The sequence below is a fragment of the Pseudophryne corroboree genome, chromosome 5 (assembly GCF_028390025.1).
Source record: "Pseudophryne corroboree isolate aPseCor3 chromosome 5, aPseCor3.hap2, whole genome shotgun sequence".
Taxonomy (NCBI): domain Eukaryota; kingdom Metazoa; phylum Chordata; class Amphibia; order Anura; family Myobatrachidae; genus Pseudophryne; species Pseudophryne corroboree.
In genome coordinates this window covers 228,345,405-228,365,790 of record NC_086448.1, presented here as the reverse complement: position 1 = coordinate 228,365,790, position 20,386 = coordinate 228,345,405, and the positions used below count along the sequence as shown (strand labels likewise).

At 46.9% G+C, this 20,386-nt stretch overlaps 1 protein-coding gene and 1 pseudogene across 1 annotated transcript in view; both read right to left on the bottom strand.

Moving 5' to 3' along the window:
* ADARB2 (adenosine deaminase RNA specific B2 (inactive)) overlaps positions 1–20,386 on the bottom strand; it is a 1,046,420-nt gene that overhangs the window by 24,705 nt on the left and 1,001,329 nt on the right. Inside the window, exon 10 of the mRNA XM_063922155.1 lies at positions 20,082–20,260. Coding sequence (XP_063778225.1) covers positions 20,082–20,260 — 179 coding nt within the window. The remainder of the gene's footprint in view (positions 1–20,081; positions 20,261–20,386) is intronic.
* On the bottom strand, positions 7,851–7,968 carry LOC134930135 (5S ribosomal RNA; annotated as a pseudogene).

The window sequence follows — 20,386 nt, the reverse complement described above, 5'->3', positions numbered from 1 at the left end:
GTGGTCAGTGTGGTCAGGTCACTGGTCAGTCACACTGGCAGTGGCACTCCTGCAGCAAAAGTGTGCACTGTTTAATTTTAATATAATATGTACTCCTGGCTCCTGCTATAACCTATAACTGGCACTGCAGTGCTCCCCAGTCTCCCCCACAATTATAAGCTGTGTGAGCTGAGCATAGTCAGATATATAATATATACATAGATGATGCAGCACACTGGGCTGAGCAGTGCACACAGATATGGTATGTGACTGTCTTGTACTCCTGGCTCCTGCTATAACCTATAACTGGCACTGCAGTGCTCCCCAGTCTCCCCCACAATTATAAGCTGTGTGAGCTGAGCACAGTCAGATATATAATATATACATAGAATGATGCAGGCATGCAGCACACTGGGCTGAGCAGTGCACACAGATATGGTATGTGACTGAGTCACTGTGTGTACCGTTTTTTTCAGGCAGAGAACGGATATATTAAATAAAACAACTGCACTGCTGGTGGTCACTGTGGTCAGTCACTAAACTCTGCACTCTCTTCTACAGTATCAGCCTCAGGTCAATCTCTCTCTCTCTCTCCTAATCTAAATGGAGAGGACGCCAGCCACGTCCTCTCCCTATCAATCTCAATGCACGTGTGAAAATGGCGGCGACGCGCGGCTCCTTATATAGAATCCGAGTCTCGCGAGAATCCGACAGCATCATGATGACGTTCGGGCGCGCTCGGGTTAACCGAGCAAGGCGGGAAGATCCGAGTCGCTCGGACCCGTGAAAAAAACATGAAGTTCGTGCGGGTTCGGATTCAGAGAAACCGAACCCGCTCATCTCTACTTTTTATGAAGGTGCTTGCAAAACATGAAGATTGGGCATGCATGTATTATGTGCATAGTTATTAAATAGACTAAATGCAAAAAAATATACAGTACATGCTTTCTATCCACTTTTTGGCAGTTTTGTTGATAACCCATCGTATTAGCTACGTGCTCCCCCTTTATTGGCTGCATCACATTCTTTACATTTACAGACTTGGAAATCCATATGGAACATATATATATATATATATATATATATATATATACACTGCTCAAAAAAAAAAAGGGAACACTAAAATAACACACCCTAGATCTGAATGAAAGAAATATTCTTATTAAATACTTTGTTCTTTACATAGTTGAATGTGCTGACAACAAAATCACACAAAAATTATCAATGGAAATCAAATTTATTAACCCATGGAGGTCTGAATTTGGAGTCACACTCAAAATTAAAGTGGAAAAACACACTACAGGCTGATCCAACTTTGATGTCATGTCCTTAAAACAAACCTCAATGAGGCTCAGTACTGTGTGTGGCCTCCACGTGCCTGTATGACCTCCCTACAATGCCTGGGCATGCTCCTGATGAGGTGGCGGATGGTCTCTTGAGGGATCTCCTCCCAGACCTGGACTAAAGCATCCGCCAACTCCTGGACAGTCTGTGGTGCAACGTGGCGTTGGTGGATGGAGCGAGACATGATGTCCCAGATGTGCTCAATTGGATTCAGGTCTGGGGAACGGGCAGGCCAGTCCATAGCATCAATGCCTTCGTCTTGCAGGAACTGCTGACACACTCCAGCTACATGAGGTCTAGCATTGTCTTGCATTAGGAGGAACCCAGGGACAACCGCACCAGCATATGGTCTCACAAGGGGTCTGAGGTACCTAATGGCAGCCAGGCTACCTCTGGCAAGCACATGGAGGGCTGTGCGGCCCCCCAAAGAAATGCCACCCCACACCATTACTGACCCACTGCCAAACCGGTCATGCTGGAGGATGTTGCAGGCAGCAGAATGTTCTCCTTTGCGTCTCCAGACTATGTCACGTCTGTCACATGTGCTCAGTGAGAACCTGCTTTCATCTGTGAAGAGCACAGGGCGCCAGTGGCGAATTTGCCAATCTTGGTGTTCTCTGGCAAATGCCAAACGTCCTGCACGGTGTTGGGCTGTAAGCACAACCCCCACCTGTGGACGTCGGGCCCTCATACCACCCTCATGGAGTCTGTTTCTGATCATTTGAGTAGACACATGCATATTTGTGGCTTGCTAGAGGTAATTTTGCAGGGCTCTGGCAGTGCTCCTCCTGTTCCTCCTTGCACAAAGGTGGAGGTAGTGGTCCTGCTGCTGGTTTGGTGCCCTCCTACGGCCTCCTCCACATCTCCTGATGTACTGGCCTGTCTCCTGGTAGCGCCTCCATGCTCTGGACACTATGCTGACAGACACAGCAAACCTTCTTGCCACAGCTCGCATTGATGTGCCATCCTGGATGAGCTGCACTACCTGAGCCACTTGTGTGGGTTGTAGACTCCGTCTCATGCTACCACTAGAGTGAAAGCACCGCCAGCTTTCAAAAGTGACCAAAACATCAGCCAGAAAGCATAGGAGCTGAGAAGTGGTCTGTGGTCACCACCTGCAGTACGTGGGTTGCGTGGTTGGGGGAAGGGTGGATGCGGGGGTGCCATGGTGGGAGAGGTGGCCCGGAGCCACCACAGGTGGGGGAGGGTGCGATGATGCTACGGTTGTGGGATTGCATGAGGTGCATCCAGCTGGAGCACCGCAGAGGTGACAGTATAGGGGACACAGGCACAGCATAGGTGACACCTGGTGCCGCAAGGTCGTGACCGGCAGAGCCGGGACACAACAGCGGAGCTCTCCCGGAGACAGGCAGCGCAGAGCCGGGCCATGTGTTGTGCACGGCAGGAAAGGGGAGAGCAGCAGCACACTGCCAGCCTCCTGCAGCCCTCCGCTGATGCAGCCGCACTACTTACTGAAGTCCAGCTGGTAGTCTCCTGTGTGGACACGTCCCCGCTCCTGGGTGCTGTAACGCGGCATGCAGCCGAACCAGCCGCGGTAACACGCTACGGTGCTCTCTCCACGGCACGGCTTCCGGCCAGCGTGAGCAGCTCAGCTGAGGCTAAACGGCGATCCGGAGCAACACAGCACGTGCATGTTATTCTGGTGGCGGAGGCGCGGGCCCTACAAACAGCCGCAGCAGCGCTATCCGACATTGCCAGTAATACCAAGTTGTGAAGTGACCTCTGACGTCACAAGGGGGAGGAGCTACCCTGGTGGTAACCCAATGAGAGCTCCTAGCCATGGCCAGCGTTAGCCACACATCACTCTGGGCAATTATGTTGGAGATGGAGTATTACCTGCATGCCTAGTTATGTTAGTGGTAAAATATTGCACGACGAAGGGGCGTCCAATGGTGAAGAGGGCGTAGCCCCTTGTGACAGGGAGGCGGTGGGGGAGTGGGGGCTGTGGATGCTGGCGGGGGTCTGGAGGCACTGCGGTTGGTGGAGGGGTGGGTGTGGGGGAGCCGCAGGCGGGGTAGGAGGTCCAGAGGTGGCGCGGGTGGGGGAGGGGTGGGTGCGGGGGTACCATGGATGGGGATGGAGATATAATATATAAAATTGTACATATTATTAAGTAGAGAAAATCGCGGGTGGGGGAGGGGTTGGTGCGGGGGGTGCTGCGGGTGGGGTAGGGAGTCCGGAGGTGGCGCGGGTGGGGGAGGTCAAGAGATTTATGAGAGTGGTTGAATATATAGATGGATGGGCAGGTGGAGGGGTGCCGCGGGTGGGGTAGGGGGTCCGTAGGTGGTGCGGGTGGGGTAGAGACGTGGGTGCGGCGGATGGGGGAGGAGATCTGGAGATGCTGCGGTTGGTGGAGGGGCAGGGGTGCCGCGGGTGGGGTAGGGGGTCCGGAGGTGGCATGGGTGGGTGCGGGGGTACCGCGGATGGGGGTGGAGATATAATATTGTACATATTATTAAGTAGAGAAATTCTACATTGGACCACACAGAGTACTGCCCTACATACACACATATGTAGCTGCAGACACACATGTACACTGACATGTATGACCCCACATGTCACAATGTCCCCCTAGTTACAGGATACATATAATGGCCATCCTCATCTAGTGTCCGGGCCCCCTGCCCAGCCATTGTGTCAGCAGCAGGGAGATTGCAAGTGATTGGGCGGCAGCAGTGACCCTGGTGCAGCTGGAAGGGACACTTCCCCGGCGCTGAACCTGACACAGAGAGAGGAGGCGGCTCATTGTGCGGGGCCGAGGCCAGACCCGGCCGCTCCCCTCGCGTAGGAGCAGGGCCGGGAGGCGGGGGCAGGGATAGCGATAAGCCGCAGTGCTATCGCTGTACGCACTGATCTGTGCGGTGGCTGCCGCCTCCTGCTGCACGGCGCCCATCGGACACACAGCAGCAGGCAGGCCAGGAGAGGGGAGGAGGAAGGCGGCGGGCGGCTCTTACCTGCTCCCGGCACACGCCGCTGATCACCCGCTCATGTGAGAGGGACGGGTGAGGACAACAGGGCGGTGCAGGGGGGTCGGTCTCCTCTGTTGGGGCGAGGGTTTTTTGGGGGGCGTTAATTGGAGGCGGGGTGATGGTGTCTGTAACCTATAGATTTGGCCAGATCTGTGACTCCGCCCAGCGTTAGCAAATGAGTCACAAAGTCACAGATCTGGGCTAATATATAGGAGATGGGTATCATTGACACCCACGAGTGGGAACAGCCTGGACCCTCTGCCGGCATCCTGGATCCTGCTCTCGGTGTCAGTATGCTGACCGCCAGGATCCCGACCACCGGTCACTTAACTACATCCCATGTATATATGTATATATATAAAATTGCAGTATATATACTGTATATATATATATATATATATATATATATACACACACACAGTATGTATATATATATATATATATATATATTATATATAAATAAAAATATATATTGCACATATACAAATACACACTGCTTTTTTAATAAAGCAAAGATCTTTTTAAGCCTTGAGACCCTGGCTGCTCTTTACCTGACAAATATTGAGACCTGTAAAGGGGATAGTGCAAACACACATCTCCAGGCAGAACACAGCTGTTAAAAGGTTCATAAGCCAAACTTCATTAGGCTTTGATCCTCTGCACTGCGGGGGATTGTGTGTTGCTGGCTGACAAATGTCTTAAAGTGTTGAAACAGCGCAGTACAGGGGATTGCAGCTTTATGAATCCATTCCTTAGTGAGGAAAATAAAAATACATTCCGGCAATGTTTGATGCCCGGAACAGTCGTATGAGTAATAACTGGAAGGACCAGGACACGTCTTTGCTGTACTGCGGATCCCCAAAAGGACTAATAAAATGTAACTTTTATTAAGAATCACTGTGACATAAAGCAAAGGTATAGCAATAAAGCAAGGCAGTGTAGGTGTTTCCACTTCTTCTATACCCTACTCCTTATTCACTTAGCTCCAGCAGAGAGTTTATTTTTAAACACTGTATATTCTCTATCTCTACAAGGATTTCATTGACCAGTGCTTCAAATAATATATTATATCAAGTAAAGAGGGGAAGGAATCTCTGCTGTCAATACTTCCTTTGCAGCTTAAGTAAAATTAATTATTTTGTCAATATTGGTAGTAATAAATAACTCAAGTCGTTGGGAGTAATGAAGAAAGCTTTTATTTAGAAATTCAATTAGCTCTTTCACTGACTAGTATCTAATTGCCAACCTTAAAATGCTCATAAATATCACAGTATAGGATTGTAAAATGTGGTCTGATAGGATCTCGTAGTTAACAGTGTGTAAAATGTGTTTGTCGGTAATGCACAGAAGCGTTATTTATGTCTCTCTGTGCTAAGTACCTGCAAGTGTCACAGGACTGCAGGAAAAACTCTGCTTTGATCATTATTATGTACAAGATAAATATTGATAATGCTTTTTGGAATCTACTGCCATGAGCGGGATGTAGGCATAATGTTGACATTTACAATGTTGGCTGCCTTTTGCTGAATGGTGTCCTGGCTGATCTGAGGAGCTGAATGGACCAGTGCTGGTGATCGCTGCTAAAATTAAGCAACGGGGGCAGCATAAGCAAATATGGGGGGTGGGGGTGCAATGAAAGATAGATAGCTTTACATGCAGAAAAGGGTCGGGTTGGTGAGCGGAGCTGGGGGAGTACCAGTGATCTATAGGGAGGGGGCCACATAGGTAACTATAGAGGGACTGCAATAAGAGATCGCTATGTTGCATGGCATGAGAGGGTTGGGTTGAGCTGGGGAAGGAGCCACATAGGGCTGAGTGCCAGTGTACAATAAGACAATAGATATATAAAGAGATAGATGTACTGCACAGCAAGAGCTGGAGGGGGGGGGGGGGGCACATAGTGCAGAGTGACACTTATAGTGTTCTATAGGGAGGGGGCCACATAGGGAACATAGGGGATTGAAATAAGATAATAAGAGATCTCTATGTTGCATGGCATGAGAGGGTTGGGTTGAGCTGGGGAAGGAGCCACATAGGGCTGAGTGCCAGTGTACAATAAGACAATAGATATATATACAGATAGATGTACTGCACAGCAAGAGCTGGAGGGGGGGTGGGGGGCACATAGTGCAGAGTGACACTTATAGTGTTCTATAGGGAGGGGGCCACATAGGGAACATAGGGGGTTGAAATAAGTTAATAAGAGAGAGCTGTACTGCACAGTGAGAGCTGGGGGGGGGGGGCAGTGAGTGCTGAGTGACACATAGGGCCGGATTCAAATGTGCTCTCCCCCCTCCCGAACGCGATCGCACCCGCCGGCAGTATTCTAATGTTACTGTCGACAGGCGCAACAAGTTAATTTTAGCTCGCTACCCCCGGGGGTAGCGAGCTGAAATGCGCGTAAAGAGACCTGTTTAGTCGGGTTTAGGTGCTTTGCGTGCCTAAACCCGACTGTACTGAGCGCAGTACAGGTGATAATAAGGGTCATTTGAATATCGTCCTTCTATCTCCCGTCACTTTAGATGGGAGATAGGGGGCGCGTTAAGGTTTGAATTCCCTCCATAGTGTTCTATAGGGAGGGAGCCACACAGGGAACTATCGGGTATAGGGGGCTGCAATGAGAGATAACTATACTGCCCTAGTATAGCATGTGAATGTGATGCGTCCTCGGGTACGTGTTTGAAGAGATAACTATACTGCCCTAGTATAGCATGTGAATGTGATGCGCTCTGGGGTATGTGTATGAAGCATGTGTTTGTAGGTGTCCTATCAGTATCCCTGTGATTGCGGGTACTACTGTATCTCAGTACGGTTGCGTGATAATTTACTTAAAGCGCCTGAATCGGATAATCCAGATGGGTCAATTAATATCAAATGGTCAAGAATTAAATTAATTGGTTGCTTGACCATTTTTTTTATTTTTTGTGTGTGATGACCCCTGCAAGTTAGTAGTCAGAAACCACCATTACTTTATTTTCTGCATCGAGGTACACTGGGATTCCACAGGGAATACATTGGAGTGTAGAGTTGGATCTTGAACCGAGGCACCAACAGGCTAAAGCTTTGACTGTTCCCAGGATGCACTGCACCGCCTCCTCTATAACCCCGCCTCCAGGCACTGGAGCTCAGTTTAACAAGAAAAAGAAGAAGACTTCTTTGCGGACGCACTCTTAGAATGGATAATTATGAAAAATTAATGAGAGAATAAAACAACTTTTAATAAAGCCATTTAAAAGATAAATCTCCTATGATACAAGGACATGACATACATATAACACAACAATAATTAAAAAGGCGGTTGGCGGTAAGACTAGATCTTGTCCGAATATCCAATTCCTAATAATTGGGAAATCCCCGGCGGTGAGAAGCCCTATAAATAATATTGATATTGTGGGGACCAGGTATAAGCCATATATTGGTAATCCTGAGAGTTAATAGGACCAATAGAAAGTGGGGTGCCTGGAGTCACAGAGATCAGATGCGAGAAAAAGTGTGAATCTGCTTTCAATGTTAGACTGGAGTTGGTCCTAGATTTTCAACCTACTACACCGAGTCTTCCCTGGTAGTCACCCACCAGGTACTGACCCGGCCCTCTACTGTTTAGCTTCCAAGATCAGACGAGATTGGGCACAAGCAGTGAGGTATGATAGTTGGTATAGTGTGTTTGATGCATCCGTCTCCCGAATCATTGATGAGAGTTCAGAAGGAAGTAATAAGAAAGTAGAAAAAAGGAGGATCTGCTTTTGGTGTTATATGGTGACCAAATGACCCATCAGTTGGAGAACTGCCATGGAAAGGTGTCCCCCAAATCACCAATGAGAGTCCTGTATGGGAAAAAATTAGTGTACAAAAACAATCTAAATGCTAAGTGCAGCAAAAGTGTGTGTCTTTAACAATGAGGAGGTGCTAATGCTTTGTTGTAAATAGAGAGTCAGGTCTGTAGTTCCAACCACTTCTGCACAGTAACTGTTAGTGCTGCTAGTAATTGGTCAGTCTAGGAGGTTGGTGTTTTAACACCCTCCCATATTTTATTAAGAAGGGAAGCTACCAATACCCCGTGGTAAGATCCGTCTATTATCAGTAATGCCAAAGAGGGGTACAATGCCACAAGGAGAATAAATGAATATAACAATGAAAAAATATATAATGAAAATAAGTAAATAAATATAAAAATAACAATAACAGAAAAAGATTATAAATAAGTAAAGATAAAAATAGAGATAAAAATAACAGAAAAATTGGTATGGAAATAAAACTACAACCCAGCAAATCAAGTATACTGGATTTGCTGGGGTGTAGTTTTACTTCCATACAGACTTCCATGCGGATGACGGCGGATCCGACGGTCTATAGCCCGGGGCATCCAGCCGCCCTAAAAGCTCATTAATTCCACATCAGTCTTTGCTTTCTGCACTGTAAGAGAGTTATTGTAACATCTATTTGTGTTCACGGTGCAGCAATTAACTCACATACTAGTGGTGTCACGCACATGGTATAGTGTTTAATGCTGATATATATCCTTATACTTAGGAGGATCATCAGCCCTATGCTCTGACGGGCGGGTGGGTTCACTAAGTTTTATTCATCACACCCATGCTCATCACTTTACAGTTACTTAGCCCTGGTCCTTATAACCAACACTTCCAGAGTGATCTGATGATAGATCAGCATGTGTACTTAGAAAGTTCGGCCATTGGTGCATGACAACACTTATTAGGTGTGGTTACTCATTTGACTGATTTATTTCCATGACCCAGTTGTGCTATTTATTTGTTTTATATACTTGCCTTTGTATAATACGCTGTTATATTATCTTGCCTTGTTGAGCCTGTCAACCGCTTGATACTTTTAGAGACAACAATTGTTACTTACTAGTATCACTGTGAAATCTGGATAAATCTAGACACTAATTATATTTAGAGATATCTGGATACACGTAGACACTAATTGTATTTAGTGTCATATAGTAACAGGGGCACCACCATGGTTGGAGTACACTAATTTTTTCCCATTCAGGACTCTCATTGGTGATTTGGATGACACCTTTCCATGGCAGTTCTCCAACTGATGGGTCATTTGGTCACCATCTAACACCAAAAGCAGATCCTCATTTTTTCTACTTTCTTATTACTTCCTTCTGAACTCTCATCAATGATTCGGGAGACGGATGCATCAAACACACTATACCTGCTATCATACCTCACTGCTTGCGCCCAATCTCGTCTGATCTTGGAAGCTAAACTGTAGAGGGCCGGGTCAGTACCTGGTGGGTGACTACCAGGGAAGACTCGTGTAGTAGGTTGAAAATCTAGGAACAACTCCAGTCTAACATTGAAAGCAGATTCACACTTTTTCTCGCATCTGATCTCTGTGACTCCAGGCACCCCACTTTCTATTGGTCCTATTAACTCTCAGCATTACCAATATATGGCTTATACCTGGTCCCCACAATATCAATATTATTTAAAGGGCTTCTCACCACTGGGGATTTCCCAATTTTTAGGGATTGGATATTCGGACAAGATCTAGTCTTACCGCCAACCGCCTTTTTAATTATTGTTGTGTTATATGTATGTCATGTCCTTGTATCATAGGAGATTTATCTTTTAAATGGCTTTATTAAAAGTTAATTTTTTTTCTCTCATTCATTTTTCATAATTATCCATTCTAAGAGTCCGCCCACAAATAAGTCTTCTTTCTTTTTCTTGTTAATAGGTGTACAGTAAGCAATTACTAACTTTAGGGTGCACCACCAGTCCAACTTAACAAGGCATTTAGCCATGGTATCTAAGGTACACTGGTATTTTTACAAGAATCTTTAGTTATCACATACCTGTGCGGAATCAAATTCAGTTCTCTAGAAGTACCGGAGCTCAGTTTGTAAGTTGGTGCCTGCAGTGCAGGTCACTAATAAGTGGGGCTGCGCTAGGCAGCCCTGAAAAGAGCCTTTTAAGAAGACTTCAAGGGCCTCAGCACTTTATATGTCATTCTGTCATACTGTGCTGCAGCTCCTCACCTCCCCAGCAGCACTGCATACTCCTGCGGAGTTATACTGGAGCTCAGTTTGTAAGTTGGTGCCTGCAGTGCAGGTCACTAGTAGGTGGGGCTGCACTAGGCAGCCCTGAAAATAACATTTTAAGAAGACTTCAAGGGCCGCAGCACTTTATATGTCATTCTGACATACTGTGCTGCGGCTCCTCACCTCCCCAGCAGCGCTGCATACTCCTGCGCAGTTATGCAGCTGCACTGCATACTCCCGCGAGTTATAGAGGAACCTCACCTCCAGACACTGGAGCTCAGTTTGTAAGTTGGTGCCTGCAGTGCAGGTCACTAATAGGTGGGGCTGCGCTAGGCAGCCCTGAAAAGAGCTTTTTAAGAAGACTTCAAGGGCCACAGCACTTTATATGTAATTCTAACATACTGTGCTGCGGCTCCTCACCTCCCCAGCAGCACTGCATACTCCCGCGGCCGGGTTCCCGGGTACTTGCGGTGGAGGCGCACCGGTCCTCAGGCACACCACCGCTGACGCTCTCCAGGATTGCGTGGCTGCACATCAGGTAGGAGGTAAAAGGGTCCCCCAGGTGGGACCCGCCGGTAAATTGTGGTCCGGTCGCAGTCACCGAAGACAGACCGCGCCGCTGGCATGGACACTGTACTGCACAGGGACCCCACTATATCCACCAGGGCAGAGAGCACAGGTTGGATTTACTAAAATCCGTTTTACATAGGCTCTACAGTACCTGGTGGTGAGGACCAGCATAGGGAATAAGGCGCTGACCTGTAGCTCCTCCCCCAGCTCCGGGCGCAATCTACTGCTGGTGTTCCCACCCTGGAGCTCAGTGGCAGAACTAGCGAGCGGTGGGCCCAGGTGCGACAAAATGCTTTTTGCCCCCCCCCCCTTTCCTCCCTCATTCCATCCAAGTCCACCCCCTCACCCCTGGAGAGGATCTGATGAGGGGGACCTGCTCAAGGCCAGAGAAATGGATACCTAGCAACAGTGCCGTAACTAGACATTTTAGCACTGTGTGCAAGAAACGGCATTGGAGCCCCACCCCTGCATGCAAAACAGGGGCAGTGCTCGCAATACATAGGGGCACAGTAGTCTCCATTATTCAAATTACGCCGCACAGTAGCACCACTACACCAGGTAGAGACCCCTTTACACCTTACGGCGGACAGATTCCCCTTTTTACACATTACGGCAGACAGATTCCACTTTTTCCACATTACGGCAGACAGCGTCCCCTTTTTACACATTACGGCAGACAGCATCCCCTTTTTACACATTACGGCAAACAGCGTCCCCTTTTTACACATAACGGCAGACAGCATGCCCTTTTTACACATAACGGCAGACAGCATGCCCTTTTTACACATAACGGCAGACAGCGTGCCCTTTTTACACATAACGGCAGACAGCGTGCCCTTTTTACACATTACGGCAGACAACGTCCCCTTTTTACACATTACGGCAGGCAGATTCCCCCTTTTTACACATTACGGCAGGCAGATTCCCCCTTTTTACACATTACGGCAGGCAGATTCCCCCTTTTTACACATTATGGCAGACAGTCCCCCTTTTTGCAAAGAAAGAAAGAAAGAGAAAGAAAGAATTATACTTACTGTCTCCGCTGGCTCAGGCTCCTCGGTGCAGCTTCTGGCAGAGATCCCGATTCCATTTCCCGGGCAGGAGAGAAGGAGGAGGAGGGAGGAGGAGGAGGGAGCCGCAGCAGCGCTGTGTTATTGGTGGAGGTGCTGCTGCTGCTGTCCCAGTCCTTCACCATAGGCTGTTCTCTGCCGCTGTGAATGCTGGGATGCGCTTCACAGCGGCGGAAGACAGCTTATAGTGAAGCAGAGGGACAGCAGCGCCTCAACCAATAAAACAGCGCTGCTGCGGCTCCCTCCTCCACCTCCCTCCTCCTTCCCCCTGTGTCCGCTGCGCTCCTCTCTCCTCTCCGGGCGGCTGTGTGCTGCGGGCAGCGGTTTCCCCGCAGCACACAGTGGCATGTAATGAGTCAGTTTGACTCATTACATGCTTTGGGCCCCTGGACAGTGGCAGGCCCCAGTGCAATGCACTGGTTCCACTAGTGGTAGTTCCGCCTCTGCTGGAGCTGCATTCCACTCTCCCTCACTCCCTGACAGAGATTTTGGCACCATCTCTACACTGCTAGCTGGGCTGATCTCCGGGACTGCAGGGCACTGTCTCCTATGTAAAGCCGCCTATCTCATCAGCGCTGTGCATTTACAGACACTTAAGTATTCTACATGTCATTTTAGACAGTGTTAGTTAAGATCAAGTGTACTGCTATCTGAATATTTAGTACAAGTATTCTGTGATATACATCCAGTAGTTACTGTGCATTGTTATATCTATATTTATACATATCTATATGTAGTTTTACTAGTTCAGTGCAGTTTTATTGTTTATCTGTAATAACTTCTGCATTGTACATGTGACTGAGTGTGCCTGTAGCTGCTGTGAGGATTCCATTCTCATGTATAACACTACTTGATATCACTATATTCTGTACCCTGGGGGGCTGGGTGCGTCAGGGTCTCATTTCTATATATAGTGCTACACAGTATATACTGTTTGATATTTTTTTCTGTGTATTTCAGTCACCTCATACCGCTTAAATCCTCTGTTTGTGCCCTGTATTTACTGTCACATAACATAGGGGGTTATTTGCAGGTATTGTTTTTCTCTGGCTATATTGTACTGTTATGCTCTAAGGCTACATTCCCTATAATGTCTGCCACACAAGGTGGGAAATCCATGGCCGCTTCTGCATCATGGCCCTCATTCCGAGTTGTTCGCTCGCAAGGCGATTTTAGCAGAGTTACACACGCTAAGCCGCCGCCTACTGGGAGTGAATCTTAGCTTCTTAAAATTGCGAACGATGTATTCGCAATATTGCGATTACAAACTACTTAGCAGTTTCAGAGTAGCTTCAGACTTACTCGGCATCTGCGATCAGTTCAGTGCTTGTCGTTCCTGGTTTGACGTCACAAACACACCCAGCATTCGCCCAGACACTCCTCCGTTTCTCCAGCCACTCCTGCGTTTTTTCCGGAAACGGTAGCGTTTTCATCCACACGCCCATAAAACGCAGTGTTTCCGCCCAGTAACACCCATTTCCTGTCAATCACATTACGTTCGCCGGAGCGAAGAAAAAGCCGTGAGTAAAAAAACTATCCTCATAGCAAAATTACTTGGCGCAGTCGCAGTGCGAACATTGCGCATGCGTACTAAGCAGAAAAACGCTGCGATGCGAAGAAAATTACCGAGCGAACGACTCGGAATGAGGGCCAATGCACGGATTTACCTGAGGGGGAAGTTTTAACTGATGGTTCAGGCACTGGATGCCATACACCTCCCAGTCAACCCGCAGCACCTGTGGCCAATCAGGACCCACCTTGGGCAGCGTTCTCAAGTATGCTGAATACGCTTGTGACACGTCTTATGCCCCCTGTGGGACCTTCTGTGCCATTACAGCCACATATTGTCCCTGTAGTTAATCCGCCTTGGGCGGACACTCTGTCTACCCAGTTACAACAAGTAAATCAATCTTTGGTTAGACAAAAGTCTACCCCATGCCCCTCTTGGGCCAAGGGGTCATCTAAGCAGGCCATTTCTTCCTCACAATCCACTAATATTTTGGATGATTCTTCTGATGAGGATGGGGAATATACTGTTCCATCAGACACTGATACAGCCACTTCTGATGAGGAATCTACAACCCAGGTTGATATTCCTGACCTAGTGGAGGCTATTAAGCTGATTCTCTAAATAGATGATGAGCTCTAGCCTACTACTGTGTCTAAGAAACCTGATAAGTTTAAACGTCAGAAGGTTACTAAAGTAGTCTTACCACATTCTGACCATTTAACTGACATACGTCAAGAATCCTGGGCGTCTCCAGGAAAGAAATTTTCCTGGTCTAAAAAGATGCTAGCTCGTTATCCTATCCCTACGAAGTTGAGTAACAAGTGGTTAACTCCACCGCCGGTGGACTCTCATGTCGCCCGTCTTGAGGTGTCATCTACTCTGCCTGTCACCACTGTCACCTCACTGAAGGAACTGACGGATTAGCGTGTGGAGGGATGCCTGAAGTCTATTTACTCCCTTACAGGTGCTGTACATAGACCCACTATGGCAGCCTCCTGGGCTGCAAACAGCTGCAAAAGGAATTGAAGCATGGGTTCAGGAAATTGAGAATGAGCTGCCTCAGGATTTTTCTGACACTGCCAGACAATATCTGTCTTATATTACCACAGCCTCCCACTATATTCAGGAGGCGGACTCTGAGGCAGGTGTTATGGCGGTCAAGGCGTCTACTACGTCTATCCTAGCTCGCCAAATTCTGTGGTTAAGGTCCTGGAAGGTGGACCTGGACGCCAAAAATACCTTGGAGGTGCTCCCTTTTAAGGGAGACATCCTTTTTGGGGAGGATCTGAACAAGATTGTGACTGACTTGGCAACTGCTAAGACTGCGTTTCTCCCAGCTACTAATCCTTCAGCTCCAAAGGCTAAGAGCACCACTTTTCGTTTCTTTCAACCTCCAGGGAAAGCAAAAGGTCAGGCGTTCCCGAGACAGGCTCGTGCTTCCAAAACCACTAAGCCCAAATCGAAATAATCCTGGGCCGCCCGTCAGCCTGCTTCCAAACAAGACAAGCCTGCTGCATGACGGGGTGGGCCTCCCCCTGGGGGACCCCAGGGTGGGATGCCAACTTCTGCAGTTCACCCAGGCCTGGTTAAAGACCACTTCTGATACCTGGGTGTGGGCAGTTGTCTCTCACGGGTACGCAATCTCTTTCAAGAGATGTCCCCCTCGCCAGTTCTGCTCAACGGTTATCCCTTCGGATCCGTTAAAAGCGCAAGCTCTGAGTGGTAGTGCCGGTACCTCTGTCCCAGAGGAGCAGGGGATATTATTCGACCCTGTTTCTAGTTCCGAAGCCAAATGGGTCCTTCCGGCCTATACTCAACCTCAAATCATTGAACAAATTTGTGAGAGTGTCCAAATTCCGTATGGAAACTCTGCGCTCTATTGTACTGGCAATGGAACCCAAAGACTATATGGTATCCCTGGACATACAGGATGCTTACCTGCATATACCTATTGCCTTATCGCATCAGCAATATCTGCGGTTAGCTATTAGCAACCTACATTATCAATTCCAGGCTCTGCCATTTGGACTGGCCATGGCCCCTCAAATTTTCACCAAGGTCATGGCCGTGATGACGGCCCTTCTCCGTCATCAGGGAATCAGGATCCTGCCATATCTGGATGACTTGCTGATCCTGGCGAACTCCCAAGATGTTCTCCGTCATCTGGAACTGACGGTCCAATTCCTACAAGCCCATGGGTGGCTCATCAACTGGAAAAAGTCCTCGCTGATCCCTGCTCGGAGCATGGTGCACCTGGGGGCACTGCTGGACACACACAACCAGAGATTATTTCTGTCTCCAGAGAAAGTCCTGAAACTTCATGACAGGATCAGATACTTTCTCTCTCGCCCAAGAGTGTCGATACACTTGGCGATGCAAGTACTAGGCCTCATGGTGTCGGCTTTCGACATGGTATAGTACGCTCAATTTCATTCCCGCCCTCTGCAGAGGTTAATCCTTTCCAAGTGGGACAGCCTACCTCATCGTATCAGGTCTCAAATGATCTCTTTGACTCCGGAGGTTCGTCTGTCACTGAACTGGTGGCTACAGGATCAACAGTTGAGCAGGGGCCGTCCCTTCTGGATCTCCAACTGGGTCCTCCTGACAACGCACTCCAGTCTGCGAGGTTGGGGTGTGGTGTTGGAGCAACACTCTCTCCAGGGTCGGTGGGCCAGGGAGGAATCTCTCCTCCCGATAAACATTCTGGAATTGTGGGCAGTGTTCAATGCATTGACACTGGCCCTGCCTCTGGTACAGAACAGGCCTGTTCAAGTACAATCAGACAACACCACCACGGTGACATACATAAGTCATCAAGGCGGCACTCGAAGCCGCATGGCAATGATGGCAGTGTCAAAAATCCTTCATTGGGCAGAATGCCATCTGCCAGCAATATCGGCAGTGTTCATTCCGGGAGTCCTTAACTGAGAAGCGGACTTCCTCAGTCGTCAGGACGTGCACGCCGGAGAGTGGAGTCTTCATCCGTAAGTCTTTCAACTCCTAGTGGACAAGTGGGATCTACCAGATGTAGACCTGATGGCATCTTGACACAATCACAAGGTTCCGGTTTTCGGATCAAGGATAATGGATCCTCAAGCAGCGTTCGTGGATGTATTGGCAATTCCATGGAACTTTCGGCTGCCATACGTGTTCCCTCCAGTGTCAAGCAAGAAGGAGGAATACTACTTCTAGTCGCTCCAGCGTGGCCCAGACGGCATTGGTTCTCAGACCTACAGGGTCTATTGAGCGAGCATCCTCTTCTACTTCCTCAATGCCCAGATCTCCTCGTTCAGGGCCCTTGTGTCTACCTGGACCTGGCCAGACTGGCTTTGACGGGGTGGCTCTTGAGGCTTCACTCCTGAGGGCCAAAGGATTCTCCGAGGCAGTTATTCAAACTTTGTTGAAGGCCCGCAAACCGGCTTCTGCACGGATCTATTACAGGGTTTGGAATTATTACTTCACCTGGTGTGTTGCTAAGAATTATGATGCATACACGTTCAGAACTTCCAGACATCTGGCCTCCCTCAAGGTTCATATATCTGCCTTGTTGGTGTGGTTTCAGAGAAAAAGTGTGTTGATTCCTGACGTTCATACTTTCACTCAGGGTGTTTTACTGATTCAGCCTCCCTATGTCCCTTCTGTGGCCCCATGGGATCTGTCTGTTATTTTGAATGCCCTACGAGAGTCTCTATTTGAACCTCTTGAGTCTGTGGACCTTAAATGTCTTACACTTAAGGTTGTGTTTCTGCTGGCTATTGCCTTTGCTAGGAGGGTGTCGGACTTAGGCGCTTTGTCCTGTCGTCCACCCTTTTTGATATTTCACCGTGACCGGGCAGTTCTTAGAACTCGCCCCGGTTATCTACCTAAGGTGGTGTCATCTTTCCATGTTAATCAAGAGATTGTGGTTCCGGCTTTTATCTCTTCTGGTTTGTCCTCCAAAGAGCGGTCTTTTGATGTGGTACGGGCTCTCTGTATTTACTGCTACTATCAGGAGGTCAGATACCCTTTTTGTACTTTTTGGTTTTCACAAACGTGGCTGGCCAGTGAATAAGCAAACTTTGGCCAGATGGATTAGAATGGTGATTGCACAAGCCTATGCACAGGCTGGACTCCCAGCTCCTGCAGCTATCAAAGCCCATTCTACTCGGTCTGTTGGACCCTCTTGGGCGGCCTGCCATGGTGCGTCCACTGAACAATTGTGCATGGTGGCTACGTGATCCTCAGTGAACACGTTAGGTTCTATGCCTTTGATACTTCCGCCTCCCAGGATGCTTCCTTTGGACGCCGGGTTCTTGTGCCCGCTACGGTGTGTCCCCTCCCACGAGGAACTTCTTTAGGACATTCCCGATGTATTCCCTGTGGAATCCCAGTGTACCCTGCTGCAGATTTATGGTAGACTTACCATGGTTAAATCTCTTTTTGCGAGGTACACTGGGATTCACAGGGTGCCCACCCTGACGCACTTAGCTTCTTTGGGTTTGTGTGGTCCCTTCTCCTGTCGTGAGAATGTGGTTCTATGTGACTAACATCTGCCATCTCTTTTACCTGCTACTGCATTGGACTGGTTAACGAAACTGAGCTCCAGGGCGGGGTTTTATAGGAGGCGGTGCAGTGCATCATGGGAACAGTCAAAGCTTTAGCCTGTTGGTGCCTCGGATCAAGATCCAGCTCTACACCCCGATGTATTCCCTGTGGAACCCAGTGTACCTCACAGAAAGAGATTTAACCATGGTAAGTCTACCATAAATCTCCTTTTTAGTTACCTTCATATAAAGATGGCAGCCATTTTGTATCATGGCGTATGACATTTTTTACTGTTTTGGATGTTTGGAGATTGATATTCCGTTTTTTGATATTTCATTTTTCCCCATTTTTTGAAATGGAAAAAAAATGGAATATCAAAAAATGGAATATCAAACTCCAATTTTTTTTTTTACAGTTACCCCTCATAGAGTACTGTGTATGCTGTGAATTTGGAATTTTTATCAGGTCCTCTGCCTGAGATATAAGAGGTCAATTTAGGTGAAAAACAAGCAATTTCAAAGTGCTCTAATTAAAAAAGTAGACAAGATAGATAACTCAAAATTTGTTTGGCATATCTTTGTATATAACTATTCCCACAAATAATTAGAGCTCTGAAATGTTATTCCTTACAACTGAAATATAATCCAAAAAATAGACTTTTGTAAAAAAAATCTGACAACTAACTTTGGCCTTAAATTTCAGTCCTAAGGAAGTGAGGTAGGGAAATAGTTATTTGACAAAAAAATTTAGCTTGAAATGTGCTGAAAATAATGGTTTTATCCCAGATTTCTATGAATTTTCTGAGCTGAGATATTGCATTTACCCCAAATATCCGCAACAGTGAAAAATATCATACGCCATGAAACAAAAATGGCCGCAATCTTTATATGAAGGTAAATAAAATAAAGTAATGGTGATAACGTACATGGGTCATCACACACAAAAAATAAATAAAAATGTTGTAGCAACCAGGGCTGGACCACTCCACATGGATTGATCATGATTTGTAATCTGTGGGGTGAGTGTTCTTCTGTAGGATGGGAGTAGTAGCTCCTTTGACTCTCTACTCCACCTCAAATATAATGGTATGTCCAGTATCAGTAATCAATACTGACCAGCATTTTGAAAGAGAAAGACACACAAGGGTTATATTTATTCTGAGCCAACTACTATACAGAAGGGTGATTATTTTGGCTTAGGAGTGCCTTGAAGAAATCATGGAGACCCTAAGGATGCCTTGAGCTGAAAAAGTTTAGGAACTACTGCCTTAGTGTATTAGGACAACAGTTGTGGTGTAGCTTCTGCCATGCAGTCCATGTAGCACATTGGTACTGCTACTAGCAATATGAGGCGTGGCAAGTATTGATGGTGGTATGGCTTGTTGTTCCTCTGTGGAATTGTGTATGTGTGCCTTATTGCACCATACTAGACTGCTGCGCAACATCTAAATAGAGAAATGTGATACTGGCTTCTGGGCGGCTGTGTAATCAGAACAAAATATATACTGAATACCAACTAACATATAAACAGGGATAGACAGCTCAGCCTAATGACCATTCTCTGTAAAAAAAGGAGTATTTATTATACCCAGGGAAATGCTCTGAATTACCACCAAGTGTATGACTGTTATAGAATGCTTAAGGCTCTGTTATAGAATCCACAAAAGTCTAAATTTACCATTTTGGTACATTTATTAATGATTAAAAGTTACTATATGCATTTTATTAACTGTACAGAACTTATACATAAACAATGCATATAGTATGTGTATGGGATGAGAAGCTGACACTTTCACTTATCGCAGCCATTGCAGCTCAATGGGAGGGCAGCACTCTCTTTATAGAGAGCGTGACAGAGTACATGAAATAGAAATTATGCATAGGCACTGATAAAAATAAGTTTATAAAAATAATTATTTCTGTAGATTTATCCCTAAAAAATTTAATATTGGAGTGATAAAACAGATCAGTCACTAATTAGGCCTCCTATTACTGCACTATTATTCAGGTCAGTATATAATACATTTTTAATAGTTCCGTACCGGAAATGAAGAAGCATGAAATGAGACTATATACCTTTCCATATAGTTTTGACCATCGTACATATAGTAAGTGCTTGCAGAGCCGAGAGGGATTGCCGCAGCTCCTCTTTCCTGTTGTAGCATTAATAACCTCTAGATCCGGGCTGCCCATGATCCAGTTGACATTATTGTTTGGAGATTTCCCTGGCTGGCGAGCTTCAGCATTGCTTACTCCTAAAGAAAAGGAAAACAAGTGTCAAAGTTTAAGAATTATATATACATACATAGTCTATACCAGAGATTTTCAACCTTTTACAACTCGCGGCACACTGAACAATATTTAAATATTGCCGAGGCATA